General features: G+C 40.5%; 1 protein-coding gene across 3 annotated transcripts in view; it reads left to right on the forward strand.

Annotated features, from left to right (window-relative positions):
- The window catches only part of LOC126299611 (uncharacterized), a 468,671-nt gene extending 458,655 nt beyond the window's left edge, over positions 1–10,016 (forward strand). For all 3 annotated transcript variants that reach the window (XM_049991647.1, XM_049991646.1, XM_049991645.1), the window contains one exon: positions 6,493–10,016. In XM_049991647.1, coding sequence (XP_049847604.1) covers positions 6,493–10,016 — 3,524 coding nt within the window. The remainder of the gene's footprint in view (positions 1–6,492) is intronic.
- The last annotated feature ends 10,110 nt before the right edge of the window (positions 10,017–20,126 follow it).

Consider the following 20,126-nt stretch of genomic DNA (forward strand, 5'->3'; position numbering starts at 1 on the left):
TTCAGCAGTGACGCCATTCTGTGCATCATCAAACAGCAGCAGACTGGTGTTCACAGTGTTCATGAGATCATTTATGTATATAGAGAATATGTTCAGTCATATCATACTTCCCTAGGACACTTCTGATGATACCTTTGTCTCTGATGATTACTTGCCATTTAGGAACACGCACTGTGTTCTGTCACATAAGAAATCTTTCAGGCCACACATATCTGGAAATTGAATATTTATGCTTGGACCTTTGTTAACAATGTGCAATGGGGCATTGTATCGAATGCTTTCCAGAAATCTAGGAACATGGAATCTGCCTGTTGCTCTCCATCCATGGTTCATAAGATATCATGTGAGAAAAGGGCAAGATGAGTTTCACGCGAGTGATGCTTTTTAAATCTGTTATGATGTGCAGACAGATCTTATCCCTCTCAAGGAAAGTTATTATATTCTAATTGAGAATATGTTCAAGAATTCTGTGGCAAACCAGTGTTACGGATATTGGTCCATAATTTTGTGGGTTTGTTCTTTCACCCTTCTCATATACAAGAGTCACCTGCACTTTTTTCCATTTGCTTGGCCCTTTATGATGGATGAGAGATTCTTGGTAAATGCAAGCTAAGTAAGGGGCTAATGCCACAGAGTAGTCTCTGTGAAACTGGACCTGATTACTCTTTTTTTTCCAACTCTTTCAGTTGCTTATCAATGCACAGTATGATTGTTGCTACATCCTTCATACAGGAGTCTGTGCATTGGCCGAGTGGTGGTATGTGTGTGTGAACGATTTCTTAAACATGGAATTTAAAACTCCAGCTTTCCGTTCGCTGTCTTCTGTTGCCATACTAGACTGGTCAGTGAGCAATTGGATAGAAGCCATTGATCCACATAAGAGATTTGATATAGGATCAGAATTTTCTCAGCAAGATCTCTTGCTAATATAAGACAGTTGAAATTGTTGTATGCTTTGTGTATTGATCCTTATACAGATGCCCTAATTTCTACTAACTTTCGCCTGTCATCATTCGCGTGATCCTCTTTTAACTGAGAGTGCAACACGCAGTACTTCTACAGCATTTTCCACATTATGTTATTAAACCATAGTGGATTTTTTATGTGTTTATTCCACGTACTCAGGCACTTATTAGAGGTCTATTTATAATCAGTTTAAACTTTTCTGATAATTTCTCTATGTCCATCCTATTGGAAGTGAGTGATGTCCATTCATTGTCCAAGTGGGATCCTGTGAAGCTTTTCAAGCAAAAATACACTACTAACCTTCTTGATAGATTTATTAACCTTAGGTACCATTGTCATCATGATGTTGTGATTGCTAATCCCTGTCTCTATACTTATGCTGTTGATAAAGACAGCCTATTTGTAGCTACAAGGTTATATTTCCATTTCGTATAAGCTGTTGAACTAACTGCTCAAGGCAGTTTTTGGAAAATGTGTTCAAAACTGTTGGGTTGGTGCATAAGTTTGTAGCATTTTGCCGTAAGTTTAATAGGCACAACAGACACACATAATGGAAATAATATATTCTTCTTCACTATTTACAACAGTTGGCCAATGTAGGGGTAATTTTTCAGTTCTGTGACTATAGAAATCATCTGGTTTTGAGGCAAAGAATTTGTTGAACCACGTTTGGAATGCATTTTCATCCAAAAAGATAGTACCTTGAAGGTTATTTGACAGAAAAGGTGAAACTCTGAGGGTGCAGCATTAGGTGAATAAGAAGGGTGAGGAATTACTTCCCAACCTGACTCCTGTATTCCTAACAGAATGCTGGCAGGCATTATTGTGGAGCAGCATCACTTCATTCATTCTTCCTGGTTGTTGTTCTCGAACTGCATCTGCAAGACATCTCAGTTGTTGACAATAAATGTCAGCAATGATGGTTACACATCAGGGAAGCAATTCGTAGTACATCACACTGTCACTGTTCCACCAGATACATAAGATTATCTTTTGTGGACGCACACAGGTCTCTGTACAGGATGTTGCTGGTCTCTTTGAGCTCAAACCATTCCTTTCTTTTCCATATGTTAGCATAAAGACACAAGTTCTCATCACCAGTAATGATACAGTATAGGGATGGTCAGTGTAGTTCATGAGCCAATCTATGATGAGCAAGCAGAGGTGTCCAATGGGACCTGCTGATTTTTGTGATTTTGGCTTAGAGCGTGTGGCATCCATACCCCCGATTTTTGCACCATCCCCATTGCATGCAAATGTTACGTGATGGCGGAATGATCAGAGTTCACCAAATTTGCCAGTTTTAGGGCGGTGTGACATGGATCATTGCAGATTAATGAATTTAAATGATCTTCATCAAACCCCAAAGGTCTTCTTGAATTTCTTCATTAATGTCAGAATGATCTCCCATAAAACAAAGAACACAATATTCTTGTCATGCTGTGTCCAATGGCATTATTCCCATGCATGGCGCAAATGTTTCTGGCTGCCTCCGCTGTTATCATTCCTCTGTTGAATTCAAACAGAAGAATATGTCGGAAAGGTGCCAATTTCTCCACATGGCACACCATTCTAGCATCCACAGCTTCACTCACTATCTCCAACAAAATTTAAACTCAAATGGCAATAGTTAACTACAAATAAAAAATGACGGTTGATAAGAAATCTGTGACAACCAGAAGACCAACATGCAAAACAAAAATGATAAGAACTTATACACCAACCTATACATCACAAGCCTAGCTGTCCATGCCATGTGCAATTAATCCATAGACATACCAGTCTATACACAGTAGGTTCAAGTTGCCTTCAGCAAATATTGAATTCTCTAGGTATTTATACCCTGATGGGTGTAGACTTTTGTAAAACAGTCACAGTGCAATTAACTTTAGTTCACATTCAGGCTAAGTTTTGACCTCGATAGACACAATATTTCCTTCTATGATACCTAATGCGTCTTTTTCAATAAAGTGACATGCCTCACTAAATATTTCAGAACTTTCTACTTGGGGTTTCAGCCAGCTCTTGGTTCTGAGAATAATTTGAGCATGACAACTTTCTTGGAGGGCAATAAATTCAGGTACTTTGTTATGAATACTTGTGCAGTTTACTGTTAGAAGTTTGACAATCAAAGTGTCTTTACTTTGTAAGCGGTCCGATTTTGCTCTTTGTGTATTGACTGGTGAGCATTCGTAAGAGGACTACTGCCTAGCTAAAAGAAAAGAAAAGAAAAAAAGCCCATTTGCATTCCACGTGTATTCTGCTAACCATGAAGCTGCTTCATTTGTGTAGTGCACCTCTGACCTATCAAAGGGAGTCCTATGGTTCTTCACCTCATAATGCAGGTCTTGAAATCTGCAGCCGAGACTCAGAATTGACAGAGCCTCTGGTTGAGACTCTCCCATCAACTCCAAACCAAAGGACCCAAATCAGGCTCTGAGAATGATGCTGCAAATTGTGATTTCTTCTTCCACACTCTGAGCAAGGCTAGCAATCTTCACCACTTCCATCAGCCACCCATATGAACTGAAGGTGACTTCAGGACACAAGCAACATACATGATTGGTGCCTACATGAGCAACCACTTGCACAAGACTTAACCCTACACCCTTGATAGCCACAGGCATAACCTCCACATCTCAGATTATTCACCCCCTCCCTCCCCTGGCAGATATACTGAGTGCACAGTGGGTTTCTTTCCAGCCCTGGACACTATTCCACTAACATTGGAGCTCTTGATAAGTAGTAAACTCCACCATCCCAGACACCAGTGTATCTGCTCAGGTGCTGCTGATGAAGCTGCCACCTAACCACTCACAGGGTGAATGGGCAAGGCCAGCCTCCTCATTAACACTCTGTCATCCCCACTCCTTTACCATCTGGATCCTTCACTGCTAATACCATATCCCTATACACCAACATCCGTCATGCCCATGGCCTTGTCACTATTTAGCACTATCTCTCCTCGTGCACCTTACAACTACACCCTTACACCCTACTGTTACACTTTTATGGGGAAGGTATATAAACAAATCTGTGGCACATGGTCATGGGAACCCATGTGCTACTCTTGTATGCCAGCCTTTTTATGGATCATCTCAAGGAAACCTTTACAGCCTCCCAAAAACTTTCTCGTTCATTGATAATAACTCTATGATCTGTACTCACGGCCAAGATTCCTTATCTTCATTCCTCCACAACCTCAACACCATCTCTTCCTTCTGCTTCATCTGGTTCTCTTTGACTCAATATGCCACTTTCCTGCACGCTGACCTCCACCAATCTGATTATTACATTCACCAACAGTGCCTTCATTTTGACAGCTGTCAGTGATGAGAATTCCCCCCCCCCCCCCCCCCTCCCCCCCATATGCTGAAGGTCTCAGTAGGGCTTTCACAGGCAGACACTACCCCCTAAACCTAGTTTGCAAATAGATTTGCCATTCCATAATGTCACACACCCTTAATCTTCTCACCACATCCAAGAACCAGCTACAGAGGAGCAACCCCCACCCCCCTCCCTCATAACATAATATATCATAATATCATCCTGGACTGGAACAACAAAAGCAGATCCTTTGTCCGGGCTTTACCTGTTGTCATGACCAGAAATGAGAGATATGCTACCTAAGATCCTTCACACCCTTCCTAAAGTGGCATTCTCTCACCCACCCAGCCTACCCAAATGCTGGTTCATTCCTATGTCACCTCCAGCGTCAACACTTGCAGTTGGAGTCATGTCTCTTTAAAAAGACCCAGATGTGATATCTACCCAGTCCACCCACCCAGCCTATCCTATCCTATCCTATCCTATCCTATCCTGTCCTATCAGAGGCAGGGCAGCCTGTGAAGGAAGCCATGTCATATACAAACACTGCTGCAGTCACCACACAGATTTGTATCTTGGGAGCATAACGATCCAGCTGTCCCCTGGATTAAATGGCCACCGCCAAACTAAGGCCAAGAGCAAAGGTGACAGCCCAGTGGCACAACATGCACCTAGCACAACATGTTTGAGTTCAGTGGCCGCTTAACAACTCTGGCCATCTGGATCCTTCCCTCCAGCACCAGCTTTCCTGAACTACACAGGTGGGAGTTAACCTTGCAACACACTTTCACTCCTGCAACACTCCTGGCCCCAATCTCTACTAACCCAATGCACCCACACCCTCACACAACCTTCTTTCGTCCTGTCACCCCCCTTCCTTTCCATGCCCCCACCTTACGTTCATCGTGTATCGCACATCATAGGTTCCATACCTGTAAATTACATGGCTAGCCTATGCACTTGCCTCCCTCTCCCTCTCATCCCTCTCCCTCTCATCCCTCTCCCTCTCATCCCTCTCCCTCTCATCCCTCTCCCTCTCATCCCTCTCCCTCTCATCCCTACCCTTCTCATCTCCCTGCTGGTACCCCTCTCCCCCCTGCCACCCCCCAAGCCAGAAAACCTGCTGCCTTCTCCTGAGCCATTAAGTATCCTTCCTCTTCCTATCTCTCACCTCTCCGTCCGTCTGCTCACCACACCCTACACAACCCTCTCCCAACCCTTGTCCACCTGTCGAAATGTGATCCTTGGCATTGTGTATGTAGCTGTCACAGTTTATTGCCGCAGTTTTGTGTGCGTGTGCGGGTGCACACGTTGCGTGCGCGTCAATTACTCCATCCGTACTACATTCTCAGTTTGTGTTTCTCTCATTATCTTTGTATTAATGATATGTTCTTACTCTTTTTATGATATGTTGTATAAAGATAGAATGAGTGTTATCAAATGACTTACAGACAGCGGAAAAGTATACCCAATTTCTGTATAATCTCGTAACAACATTTTTGTTTCAATTGCACATTTAATTCCTGTTGTTCATCATCTGATAACCTAGCTCGTTTATTGGGTGTGAGACAATTATGGGCAAAAATTGACCATCTTTATTCAAACAGTTATTCTAAATCGGATTGTGAGTCTGCTGTTGGTTTTGAGAAATGTACAAATCAACTTAAGATAGTATAGTAATTGTTTTTAGCAAATAAATTTCTTATATGTGTGTATGATGTTATAGTTTAACATTGATTTATTTAGTTTTCCCTGTTATTTTGTTGATTAGTGTATGGTCGTTACTACAGGTTTTGAAGAAATGTTTACAGTAGATAAAAGATGAATCTCCAAAAATACAGAAAACATTCAGTATTACTCTGTGATCTCATAAGAATTTGTTTTTTACCATTTATATACTGAGAATTGTTAATTTAGGGATGCATGACATGATTTGTAAAATAGTGAGAGTTATCACATATTCCAACTGTCAGATCAGGTTACCAATGCCTAATTTTTATTGTGTTATGTTCTTTCCTTCTAGTTGTGAAATTAAAACATATTATCAGAAATTTTCATTTCCTTGCTGTTACCAGTAACTCAGTGCAAGTAAATAGTTTAATGAAATTATTTTAGTTCATGTAGAAAGAAGATGGGAGATATGTAACAATAATCTGCGTGAATGCTTATAGATCTTGAAGTACTAGTATGATGTTGCAGAGGCCAACCTGGCTGCTCAAGCAAACCGTAATGCACAAAAGGTGAGCAACGTGCTGCCCTTGAAGAACAACTCGGCCATCACAATCATCCCAAAGGGTGTCAGTCCAACTGGTGGGGTTACTGGCATTTCTGGGGTGCGAACCTCAGCTGGGAGAAGCAAAGGCTCCTGGGGAGGGGGTGGAACGGCAGGACGTGCGCGCCCAAGAACTCAGCCTGTGGCAACAGGTGAAGCGAGGCCATATTTCCAGCAGAAAGCAACACCTTCTGCACCAACTGCAACAGCTAAACCATTCTTCCGTGATGGACCTGGAAACCGTTCCCAACATAACAGTGGATCCACCTGCACTCCTGCTGTGGTAACACCAGTGCTTCGTGAAAGTGGAGAAGAACCTGCTGAAGGGAGTAGTAGTACATCCAACAGTCCGTCACCAGCACTAGAATTACGTGGAATGGCTGGTCCTGATAATCAAGATGGCATATGCCGGGAACGTGATTTGTCATTTGGCAATACTGGTAAAGGAAGAGTTAGTAATACCAATGAAAATGCATCTGAAAGGAATAGTTCTATATCAGAGGGAGATTTGTGGAGATCAAGTCACGATCAGCACAGTGACAGAAGAAACTTACCAAACAATTCCAGTTCAGATGATGTTAGGAAAACGGCACCACAAGATATTAGCACAAATGGTGCTGGCTTCCTTTCATTTGCCCCAGATAACAATAAACCCAATAGTAATCAGATTGGAGAACAATCAGTACGGAAGCAAAAAGATGATGGCCACTGTAATGCTGTTAGTACAAAAGCACAGAGAGAAGAGCATGGTACACACACTGGCACTTTAGAGCACGATGATGAAAGATTCCGTGCTTCCTTTCCAGCCAACTCTACCCCTCAAATCAGCAGGCAAAGGGAGGATTATAATATGCAAAGACAGTCACAAGACCGGGAATTTAGTGAAGCTCTTGGAATTCAGAAAGGTATGACAGTTAGAACAACAAGAGGTGATGATCAGTTTGAATCAACATTGAATTCAAATGAGATTTTGGAATTAGGGAGGCAGAGAGAAGACCTTGATATTCAGAAAACCAGCCAAAGCTCAGAGTGCTTTAATGAAACTGCAGAACTTCATAGAGCATTTACGGAAAGAGGAAAAAAAGATGATAGATTGCAAAATGCAATAAGTGCTTGCGATGCTCTGCAAATAGGTAGAAGAAAAGAAGATCAGTATGTGAATAAAAGAAATCAGGATGGTGGATGTTTCAGTGACTCTATTGAACTTACGAAGTCCTTTGCAGAGAGCATGAGAAAAGAAAGTGAAGTTTTTTCAGGCACAATAAACACCAGTGCTAGTTCACAAGTGGGAATGAGTTCTTTTAAAAACTATGAAAGTACATTTACTGCAGCACAAAGACCCATTGAGACCAAGGAAAGAGATACAACTTTAGATAGCAGTATACAATCTGTCATGTCTGAAACACTTGCAAAAAGTTTCCGTACAGAGCAAATGAGATCATCTCTAGGCTTTCAGCCACAGTTAGAGGAACAATCTGGTATGTGTTCTGGACAGGAAAGAAGTAGAAGCTCTTCATGCCATTCAGGAGAATCTTCTCATAAAAATCACATGCAAAATAGTCTTATTGAAAACTTCAACGAAATTGGATCTCAGAGTTCCCATTCTACAACTTACCAGAGTGAGTGCAAATCCAAAGAAAGTGAATGTGATGACAGAGAACTGAAGAAAGATAGAGTAGAATATGTATGTGGGAAGCAACCACAGAGTAAGCAGTTTGCAACAAATTTCCCAAGTAGTACACAAATTCTGGGGGATAACAGCCCACCTAATAAAAAAATTAGAGTGTCAAAATCTGTCCAGAGAAATATCTCTGAATGCACAGGCAGTTATGAACCTGAAATTCAAATGCAGATGAGACCTTATGGAAACAACCAACAACATATGGGAACAACTACAAATTTCTCTTCCAGTTTGCTGACTGATAGACAGACAGGCTCCCTAAGTATTTCAAAACAGAGATACCAAAACAGTGAACATTTAAGACCTGAGTACAGTGCAGCTGATTCAACAAAACCTGACAGCACTGACAGTATCAAGTCTAGTTATCAGCAACACCAACCTGACTCATCAAAGTCCAATTTCCATAATACAGATTCTGCTAAAGCAAATTACTCAGTGCCTAGTCAACTAAAATCCATGTATCATGGCACAGAACACTCTAAATCAAATTATCAAGGCCATGAGATGAAGAAACCTGTATTCAAGCAGTTGGCATCACCTAAAATGTCTTATTCACATGGGGAGGCATCAAAATCCAACTTTCAGCAAGACATTAACAAGCAAAATTTTCAGTCATCAGAACAACAAACTAGACAGAATTATAGCTCTTCGGAAACAAAATCTACATATCAAACATTAGATGCCTCAAAATCCTCACAGGATGTCCAAACATATAATAGTGCACCTTATGGGCAGTATCTCGGAAGTCAGTCATACTATGGAGGTCAGCAACAAGCATCATCAGTGAACGTCAACCAATTTGGGGGTTCATTTGGTGATGACAACAGATTTGATCGAACTATTCAAAATGCTCAACAGAGCATGAAGGATAGCACTTCACGAGACAGGCCGTCACCTGCTGGACAGATGCAGCACATGTCTGGACGTGCAAGTCATACCCAGCAAACACCAGTATCAACAATTCGTAAAGATCAAGAGATTAGAGATTCAAAACGTGACATGAAGCAGTCACCATCGTCTACGGTAGATGACGCTCGCAGTCCGGGTGCTGCTAGCGGCACACGAAGCGGCAACAACAGTGCTCGTTCGACACCTGCTCCAGAAATGACACCATCATATGCTAATGCTGGTACAACGACAACACCAATGCCTCCTGCACAAGGTTCTGTAGTATCGGCAGCAACTCAAAATTTTCAGCCATACAGCGGTCACCAAAATCCGTATGAAGCATATCCGGGGACAGCAAATTGTCGTTATAGTGGTCCAGCAACTACTCCTGATCCATTTGGCTATGCAACTACAGGATTAAGGCCTAGTGGGCCTTCCTCAACTTACGGAGGACCGGGAACGACATATACTGGGTATCCTGCCACTCGCTATGGTGCCACAGATTACACCAGTGCATCTGCGTACAGTGCATTTCACCGACCAGAGCCTCAGCGCTTTCCTACTGACATGGGTCCAACATTCCCAGCACCACCACCTCCACAACCACCACAGCCATCCACATTTGCTCTTGGCACTCATCAGCGTGCTACAGGATCTGACACTGCAAGTACTGCCAGTGGGTTCTACACGCAGAATGTTTATGGACCAACCACGTATGGCCCACGGCCGAGCTATCCTGGCCCGGATCCTGCATACTATGGAGGACCTGCCACACCTGGTTTTGGTCCCTTTCTCAACCACCATCTCCACCAGCATCCATATGCTACGATGCAGCCTCCTCCTACTGGCACACAAGGCCCAGGAACGGGCTCAACACACTGAAATTCGGTGAGCTTGTTCTCAGGCATGCATGTCACTACCACAGATGCTAACTAAAATCTTTGTAATTGAATGGAACTGCTTCCTGAATTCTGGAAATTTGTTGTTGCTTTTTATCACGTGAAGAGGAAATTATTGCTTTATCTGATCATTGGGAACTCCTATAGATACTATCTATTTAGAGTAGCAGATGCATGACAGATATTTATTTATTGAATAATGCTTTATAAGCTGACCAGCATGCCTTCTTTTTAGTATGTGCAGTATGCCATCATAAAGAGCATGTTGTGCTTCACATGACAATACCCAGTGCATGTGTTCTCTAACTGGTGTGTTAATCTATCGTTTTCAGCATGCTTATTTAGTTCAGTAGATTTGCACCTGTTTTTAACAAATTAAACTATTATGTTAAATTGAAGGAGCCATTGATTTAACTTTATGTACTCAGTTATGTAATTTTGTATCGATAAAATGAGTTCATAGGTCAAAAAATAATAATGTAACATCATGTTGATAATGTTTTTAAGCTGTATAGTTTTCATCTTCTATGTTACATGGAATGGCATTTCAGTGTTGTTTTTGATTAACAAAACAGGTAATTTAACGTGAGATTGTTTCACAAAAATTAGTTAATCGAAGTCTTTTGGATGTAGGAATAATTACATGTGTCTAACTTTTGAAACAAATTATAAACAAACTTGTTTTTATATTTTAAAACAACACTGAGTGTTCAAGCGTCAAATGTAATATGATGTTTTGTTATGGGGAAGATGTTTAAAGAAGTTAAATAAATAGAGCAAAAGTGCCCGTTTTAAGGAATACACTCATGGAGTGATAAGTATAAAAAACTGAATACAATTTTGATCAGAGAATTTCAGATATTAAACACTGCAGATGACATAAGTGCTGTTGGTATCACGAATACAGTATTTATGTATCTTTCTGTGTGTTTACTAATACAGTCCTACTCAAGTTTGGATTTATCATTAAGTAGGTAGGGGAGTAGGAGGGCTGTGCCAAGTTTCGGGGGATCGAGCAATACGGGCTCCGACAGAGATAGCGAGTGGCAACTCGCGCCCAAGGTACAGGGTACAAGATCATGGTTGGGTGCAGAACATCGGAAACCAATGTCGGCTGTGCAATGATTATAAATACAGGCGTTTCTTGGCTTCCCAAACCTTAAGTCGGAAGATTGTATATAAAAGAGTTACACATTATGTATGTACATAAAACTAGAGAAAATGTAATCAACCAAGCAACAAGCCCAGAGTACTACAGGTTATGGCTGTAAGCTACCAGGTAAACCTGCTGCGGGTAAGATTATTAAATGTGCAGAATTATTTTACCTTTTAAATATTAACAGACATAGATAAAGGACTACAACAAGATAATCGTTGAAGCAACAAATAGCAGGTGTTACTAACAACAGTAATACTTAGTCGCCAGACCTGCTGCGACCCAGCATATACATACATTATACGTATATAGTAGCTGTAAAACTTTTGGTAATAACAGTATTTTCAACTGTGTGCTGGTTGAACATTCAACGGCGCTCTGTCAAAAGGCTCTTCTTGTGGCTTGCCATTAAACAAAATGTGATTCAATGGTGCACGTAAATAACAACAGGAAATATCAGCCTGCAATCTGTCGAAAGGTAGTAATCTTGCCAAGTTATTAATAATCACAGAGCAACAACATATTTGGTTATAACAGTAACTTCAGCTGTATGCTCATTGAACACTCAATGGCGTGTTGTTGAAAGGCTCTTCTTGTTGCTTGCCTGAAACAAATTGTCATTCAACGATGTACGTTAACAACAACAGGCATGACTGCCAACTCTGCCGATTTAAGTGGGAGACTCCAGATTTTTCCTTCTTCCTCCTGATCTCCCAATCGCGATGACCAATCTGCCAATTTTCAGAGCAGTTTCAATACTTTCCTTACTATTTGAAAATCCTGCACCTTCGATATATTGGTGGATGACAAGGTGTGGCTGCTACTTGTCTATGTCAACTTGGAATATTCGTGCGGTGGCTGTCGGGATCGGCAGTAGGCGGTGCTCGCGCTTCGCATCTATAAGGAAGTAAGGAACTTATCGTTGGCAGTGTTTGGAGACGAATGAATATCTTTCAACTAGTGCCAATTTCCTCCACTTCCGGTAGCACCAGCGCAATCGTAAAGTAATCGTGGACAAGGAGTAGTCGATAATCGTTCCAAGCGAAGTGATTAGCGTTGTTGTGTCTACAAGGCAGTGTTGCCAAGTTGGGGGACTTCCCCCTAAATAGGTGGAATAAAGCTGCCTAGGGGGAAGTTAGAGGGATAGATGTTCCCCTCGCCGCCCCTCCGCTCGACAATTTCATTCTTGACTCCCTTGTACACCCCCCCCCCCCCTCCCCCTGCTCGGGTTCGTGTATAACGAAGTGGCTCATGGCGGGAAATGTGACTTTCTTAAACATGTGCAAACTAAAAAACACAAGGAGAGTGTCCATTGTGTAGAGCTGAACCAGAAAGTTATCTTCTCGTGTAAACCCCAGAACGTAGATTCTGTGACGAATGCTGAGGCTTTATTTACCTCATTTATTGTAGAGCATAAATTCATTAAACTGTGCTGACCACGCTGGGCCTGTGTTTTGCAAAAGGTTTCCCAGTTCCGAAATTGTGGAACAATATGGGTGCGCCAGAACAAAAACAACCACTATCCTTACGGAAATGTGCATGGAAGAAAATGCGAAAATTATTACGCACTTGCAGTCGAATCCATTCGCTATTGCTACCGATGGTAGTAATATAACGGACTTAGGTTATATCCTATTATCGTATCATTCTTCAGCCCTGAACTCCGTGAAATTCAAAATTGCCTACTCTATGTGCCTAATTTAAAAGGGGATGGCACTGGATCTAATATTGCTGAGCATCTACTTTCAGCTTTACGGGAATTCTGTATTCCATTAAAAAACTGTCTGGCTTTTGGTGCCATGCAAATATGGGTTGCATTATGAAATGAAAACTGTTTGATCATTTAACAGTGATTTATTCATGCAAAACCTGTGTTAATGTCAAAACAGAAATCTAATAAACATTAATTTGTTTTCTCGGATCGTAATTTTGAACTGTAGTTCTCTTGAGAGTGCTTCACTTGAATGTGTGTGAATCCAAAGAAACCTGCAGAGCTCACCATTCATGTTGTTCAGCATGTTGAATGATAAATTATACAGTCCAAAGCTCAGGTATGTCCATTATTCGCTATTTACATGTAAATAATAAAGCAAATGTAATTGATTTGTTGCAGGTATTGAATTATTGCAACTTTAATCGTCAGGGATGTGTTGTAATTCGCAATAGTACACCACTAAAATTCTCGTGATTTTTTCACTTTTGAAAGTTGGCATGCCTGAAACTGTCAAAAGGTGAGCGTCACTATACCAGGAGACAATCTTGTCATTGCAACCTGGCGGGCAGCAAAATAAATAGCAAACGACCGGCACATATTCGCAACTGAGCATCTAGTCTGCGTGAGGCAGCTTTGAATACCAACGGCCACAGTTTAAACCCCCAAGACCTCTTTAAGGGGGTGGGGGGTACAATACATAAGGAAAGAGGAATCTTACCACAAGAAGTCAGGAACTCGTAATACAAACGGCAGAACATAGTGCCTCCAGGCACATCACCTCACTGCACTTCTGGATGAGTCTCAATTGAAAACCGCTATGGAGGCGTAGCTTCCCACCTCAAAGCAGCTCACCATATGATACAATCCCACTCGCTAAATGCGGCTGTCCACGCGGGCCACCTGCCACCAACTGCCCGTATGATAGTACGTCCTTTCTCCCCAAAAGCCGCCAGCGATCGCACGCTAAGCACCATAACCCCCTCTGGCATTGCGCCAGAGGAAGAAGAGTACAGTTCATTTACAGAACTGTCATTTGAGTTACAGTTTTTATTGTCACAAAGTCTCACTGTCTGTTAAGCTGAAAACTGGGCTCATTTTGTCAGACACAAATGACCACGTTATTTGAAATATTGTTTTCCACAAGACCTTTTACCAAGTTGGGGGGAGACTGGAAGATGAAATACAGTCATGTGTATATTAAATTTGGTTATGAGAACACTATTTGCAGCTCAGAGGAAAACAGTAATATAACTGATTTAACCCAACTATGCACAAGAAAAGTAAAGGAAGAATGATATGATGGAACAATCCTGAAATTTAATACAGAATGGTTCACCACTTGGTACTCAAGAGTGGCAGACATTACTATGATTGTGAAGCTGGTTAATGATCCTTTGTGGAGATCTCTGCTACCTCAAGGTTTTTTTTTTTTAAAAAAAAAGGTCAGCATTGCAAGAAGGAATAATCCATTGGCTTGGGACCAATGGCAGCAGTATTTTTGATCAGACAAAGTATGTCAACATATTGTGCACCTCTGTAGGGAAATTGCATTGTGAATATCATCATCGTATAAATAACTGTTGTAGATACAGTGGAGTGAACATTGATTACTGTTCATGAAAGTGAGCCAGCATGCCTTACGGTTACAGTCCACTTTCCAAATACACCAGGAGACACACGAACAAGTGCTTATCACAGCTGTTCATTGAGCCCATTTCCATATGGACATCCAAGACTGCCTGATTGTGTGTGTACTGGTGCTAGATGTGGTATATCATCTAAGATTTGTGAACCAGTTGATTCTGTACTGTTATGAATTGACAAGGACAATTCTCGACTAAGTCATGTTATTCATTGCGGGTATGATTAGTATCTGCAAAACAACATAGGAGGTGAAACACACCTCAACGATTACTGTAGGAATAACAAATTGTGGTGGAGCTGAAAGGGTATAGTGTTACAGTCTGGTGAATATTTTTGTGGTGTTCTCCAGAATGATTAATTTGTGTAAAAGGTTTCATCAACTAATTTCTTTATGACTCCTCCTTCAGAGATGTCATTCACCCACATGCAGTCATTATCCTCATGAGGAGTTTGACCACTTTGCGAGATAATGTTCTTCACTACACAGCTTAATGTGTCTGTAGATGGCTAGAAGTTGGAAACTGAGATGATGATAGAAGCTCAGCAAACAGCTTGGCTCCAGAGGCCTAGTCATTTTTGGCATGACCAATTCTGGTGTGGTCTAGTCTGGTTTGTGTGTACTGTAAATGGTAGTTATTTTAGTTTCTATGTTGGTTATATACATTGTTTTTAATCATTTAAGAAAGCTTGGTTTAGTACCCTCATAATTTTAATCTGGTTCCATTCCGAAAAACCTATGAGACATAATGTGAAATGCTTCTTAGGGTAGCCAGTGATCAGTTTAACTAGCAAGGTTGTGCAGTGGTTAAGACTTTGAACCTTTATTTGGGACGAATACATTTCTAATAACTGGCCATAACATTTTCCACCGTTTCCCAGAATTGCTTTATCTGAATGCTGTAATAGTTCTGTGAACAATGACCTTACTGATTCCTTCTTCCGTATGTGCCAAACTGAGCAAATGATCAATCTTTATCAAGCTTGATTTTCATAAAACTTTTACAAACAGACTAATTTTTGATGGTATGGACAGTCAGAGAAACAGAGAGAAACAGAGAGAGAGAGAGGGAGAGGGAGAGAGAGAGAGAGAGAGAGAGAGAGAGAGAGAGAGAGAGAGAGAGAGATTTTGGAAGTATAAGTTTGAATGCAGATTGTGACACAATACAATGTTAAGCTGAAGAGAAAGAGGAAAGAACATTTACTGAGAAAGATAAAAGCAATTATGTGCTTTGTGCAAGTTTAGTGGGTGCACAAAATATAGTGCTGATGTTGGGGAAAACAGTATGGGCAGGGAATTAGTGCTGGCACTTTGTAGATGAAATTTATTTAAGGTTCTCTTTAACAGCCTTATTTTGCTCATAATTCTATGTTGTTCACATTTTGTTGTTTTTTGTTTCCTGCACTCCCACCCCCACTCAACTCGTCCTCCTGCCCCCCTCCCATTCAGTCTTCTGTTTACTATTAAACATGTATATTTCCTCTTTCGTGTTTGTTGGCCAGCTTTGTATCTGTCACAATGTAATTTAGTTTTCCATCATTCAGTGAGCTTTAGTTCAATGTACACAGTGTTAATTGTCAGTTTAGTCAAACGTATAACACATTACTTAAGACAGAGACGTTTTGTAGTAGTAGTAGTAAAGCTTGCTTACAGTCAAACGCTCATGCTGATTTCATTAACATGCCATATTACCTGCACTTTGACAACATTGCAACATGGTTTTTGAACAACCATTAGTCTATCTGAATGTTGGTAATTTTATGTAGAAATGGCTTGATGTATGTGGCTTAATCAGTAAATCACAATGTGAAAGTGAACAGGGAACCACATAAAGCTGCATGGAATGCACTAGGTTTTACTTTATTATAATTCTTTTGATGTGCTCCATAATATCTCAAAACATTGCTTAAATCTTGAAACAGACATGAGATTTGGGATTTATGCATATGCTTCTTGAAAGAATTAAACTGCGTGTCCCTTGAAAAACTTTATACCGTACCTAGTGGTACTAATATACTGTTGTACACCATTGCTACTCTTCCAATTTAGGTGTAAGAATTGTATGATCCTAAGGAAATGTACTTCACTCATGAAGAGGGTAGTTTCAATGCTACTTTGTAGTGTTCTTTAGTACTGTATGGGGTCATCACCACATAGCATTAATATAGCAGATTCAAAGAAGAAGAGCAACTTTCATCCCAGTTTCATTTTATAGACATTAGAATGTCACAGAGATCTCATCAAACTTAAGCAGAAAATGCTACATTAGAGATGTTGTGCTTGTACATCAAGATGTAATCTCTGCAAACTACGTGACAGTGTTTGGTGCAAGGTACTTTTGCTATTACTGTCTTTTTCACCCTTCCCTGTTCAATACATGAATTGTGCATGGGAAAAATGATTTTTGGTAAACCTTCATGTTAGCTCTAAGTTCTCTGATCTTCTCATTTTGGTCATTTTGTGAAATGTGTGGGAGGAAGTAATAGGTTGTCCGACCCTTGCCAGAACATGGTCTCCGAGAACTTCCAACAATAAATTTCTCCATGATACGCAATACTTCTGTTGACGTGTATGCCGCTGTAGTTTGTTCAGCACCCCCCTGTAATGCTGTCATTCCAACTAAATAATCCTGTGCCAAAACATGTTGCTCTTTATTGGATCTTGTCTCCCTCTTCTATTAATCCAACTTGATAAATGTTGCAGACTGATGAACAATACTCAAGAATTGGCCATATACGTGATTTATAAGCCACTTCTTTCATGTCTAAATTACGTTTCCTTAATATTCTTCCAATGCATCTCAGCCTGGGATTTGATTTTCTTACTGTTTGTTATATGTGGTCATTCCACTTATGGTTACTCATAGGTATTTTATGGTAGCTACTATTTCCAGTAATTTTTCATCAGTAGTGTTATTGAACAGTAGTGCATTTCTTCACCTATTTATGTGTGATATGTTACATATTTTTCTGTCCAGGGAAACTGCCAGTCCCTGTATAAAGCAACAGACAATGTGGTATGAGCTAGTGCGTTGCCTTGATGCAAAACCCATGACTTGTTTTCAACAATCCGGCTATTTTTATTTATTTTGTCATGGAGTTGTGCAATAATCACAAGGTAGTATTGTTGATTAATAGTTTGACCTTCAGGAACCCAGTGAATATACAAAATGCTATGAATATTGGCAATAACAATTATTGTTGCTTTGAATGTTGATTTGCTCATTCGAGCTTTTTTCACTCTTAGTGAAGTAGGGCCCTTCCAGCACATGCTCGGTGTGTAGTTTCTGGATCATAAGTGAGAAACCAAGAATCGTCACATGTTATCATTCTTCCCAAGAAATTAGGACTATTGCCAGTGGTTTTCAAAGTGTTAGTACAAACATTTTCATGAGCTTCTTTTCGTTCGATTGCGAGAATTTTCGGCACCAGTTTGTCACTCAATTTGCTCGTGTTAAATTGGTTAGGTAAAATTTGCCTTACATATTCTTTGTCTATTCCTACAGATTCAGTAATCAATTGAATATGCAGTTGATGCTTAGATTGAATCGGAGTACTACTTTTTCAATATTTTCATCCATTTTTGATGTTGAAGGGCATCCCTCACATGAGTCATCAACAACATCATGTAAGTCATTTTGGAAATGCTTTAACCACTCAAAGACGTGCTAAGTGATAAACTGTCTTCCCCATACACTTCTTTTAGTGAAAGGTAGGTTTCAGGAGCAGTTTTTCCAAGTTTCATGTGAAACTTCATGTCAATTCGTTTCTCTATTATTACACTTCACATTTTTCCAGCAAAACAAAGAAACAGCTCTTACACAAAAAAAAGGCAACAGCCACACTGATTTGTCTACAGACACCAGAGGTGCCACAGTCAACTGAGAAGGCTTCATGCAACCCAGCTATTTGTAGTTCATTTTTGGTTTATGCGTACTTACTCTGTGACAGCATCAGTCCCATTATTTTATACCTACACCTCATATACAGCTGCATCATTTGTTAACAAATGGCTCTGAGCACTATGGGACTTAACATCTGAGGTCATCAGTCCATTTGTTAACAGCCTCTTGGAGCTTCCGACATTATCCACTAGATCATTTATGTATACTATAAACAGTAATGGTTTCCAGTCACAAACCTGGTCAGATATTCGGCAAGCTAATATTTTGTTCACTAATTGACATTGTAGAACTAAATTAAAGTCCTTCTTGAAGTAGCTCTACGCACTGTCTCAAAATCTGGCAGTGGAGTTGATAAATGAAGTTTTCTGAAATTCCTTCACCAAATAACATGAATGAAATATTCCAGAATCCACGTCAAGAACAGCTGCAAACATGAGAAACTTAAGAGTCGATACCCTCTTTGTAGCGAAGCAACTTAAATTACGTAGTAAAGGAGAGGCCTCCGGTCCAGATTGTGTACCATTTAGGTTCCTTCCAGTGTGTACTGATACAATAGTTCCATACTTATCAATCATATACAACTGCCCGGTCAACAAAACATCAGTACCTTAAGACTGGAAAGCTTCCCAAGGAAGTGTTATAGGCCCCTTGCTGTTTGTAATCTATGTAAGCAATATGGGAGGCAATACAACTAGCTCTCTGAGAGTGTTTGCAGATGACTCCCTCATTTATTGTTTAGTAAAATCATCAGAAGATTAACACCAATAGCAAAATGATACAGACAAAATATCTATTTGGTGCAAAAAGGGGCAATTGACTAAATAATGAAAAGTCTGAGGTCATCCATACAAGCACTAAAAGGAATCATTAAATTTTGGTTACACATTAAATCACACCAATCTAAAAGCTGTAGATTCAACTAAATACCTAGGTATTATAATTACAGGTAACATAAATGTTGTGGAGCAGGCTAACCGCAGACTATGTTTTAGTGGCAGAACACTTGAAGATGCAGCAAGTGTACCAACAAGACTGCCTACACTACTTTACACTTCACTTGTCTGTCCTCTTCTGGATTATTGCTGCACTGTATGGGCTCTTTGCTGGATACTATTCATGGAGGACATGGAAAAAGTTCAAAGAAGGGCTGCTTAATCATCTACTTTCTCTTCCAAATGCAAAAATATGTTGTTGACAGCCACCTCCATTTGGAGAAATGAGAATCGTAATAAAATGAGAGAACATCAGAGATTGTATGGGAAGATTTAAATGATGTTTTCCTGCATGCTGTTCTGGAGTGAAACAATAGAGGAATAGTGTGAAAGTGGTTTCATAAATCCTCTGCCAGGCAATTAAGTGTGAATTGCCGAGTAGCCATGTAGATGCAGATGAACTATCCTCCCAATAAATCTAAGTCTTCCGTTTGCCTTCCTTGCCACTGAATCCACATCTCTATCAGATTCATATCTGGGTGCCAGTTGGGGATTTCAGGAAGGAATTGCTATTATCTTAGTGGTCAGATGTTATGCAGCAGCATGAAATGGGTCGAGGGATAACCAGGGCATTTGCAGCAAACTGACGCTCACAACCACCCTCATAGCTTCATTTACGCGCATGCTCCATACTGTCAGTTCTGGTACGGCATTCTGTATTGACACTTGGGAGCACAAGCCTGTA

Source organism: Schistocerca gregaria, chromosome X, assembly GCF_023897955.1.
Source record: "Schistocerca gregaria isolate iqSchGreg1 chromosome X, iqSchGreg1.2, whole genome shotgun sequence".
In the NCBI taxonomy this organism is placed as follows: Eukaryota; Metazoa; Arthropoda; class Insecta; order Orthoptera; family Acrididae; genus Schistocerca; species Schistocerca gregaria.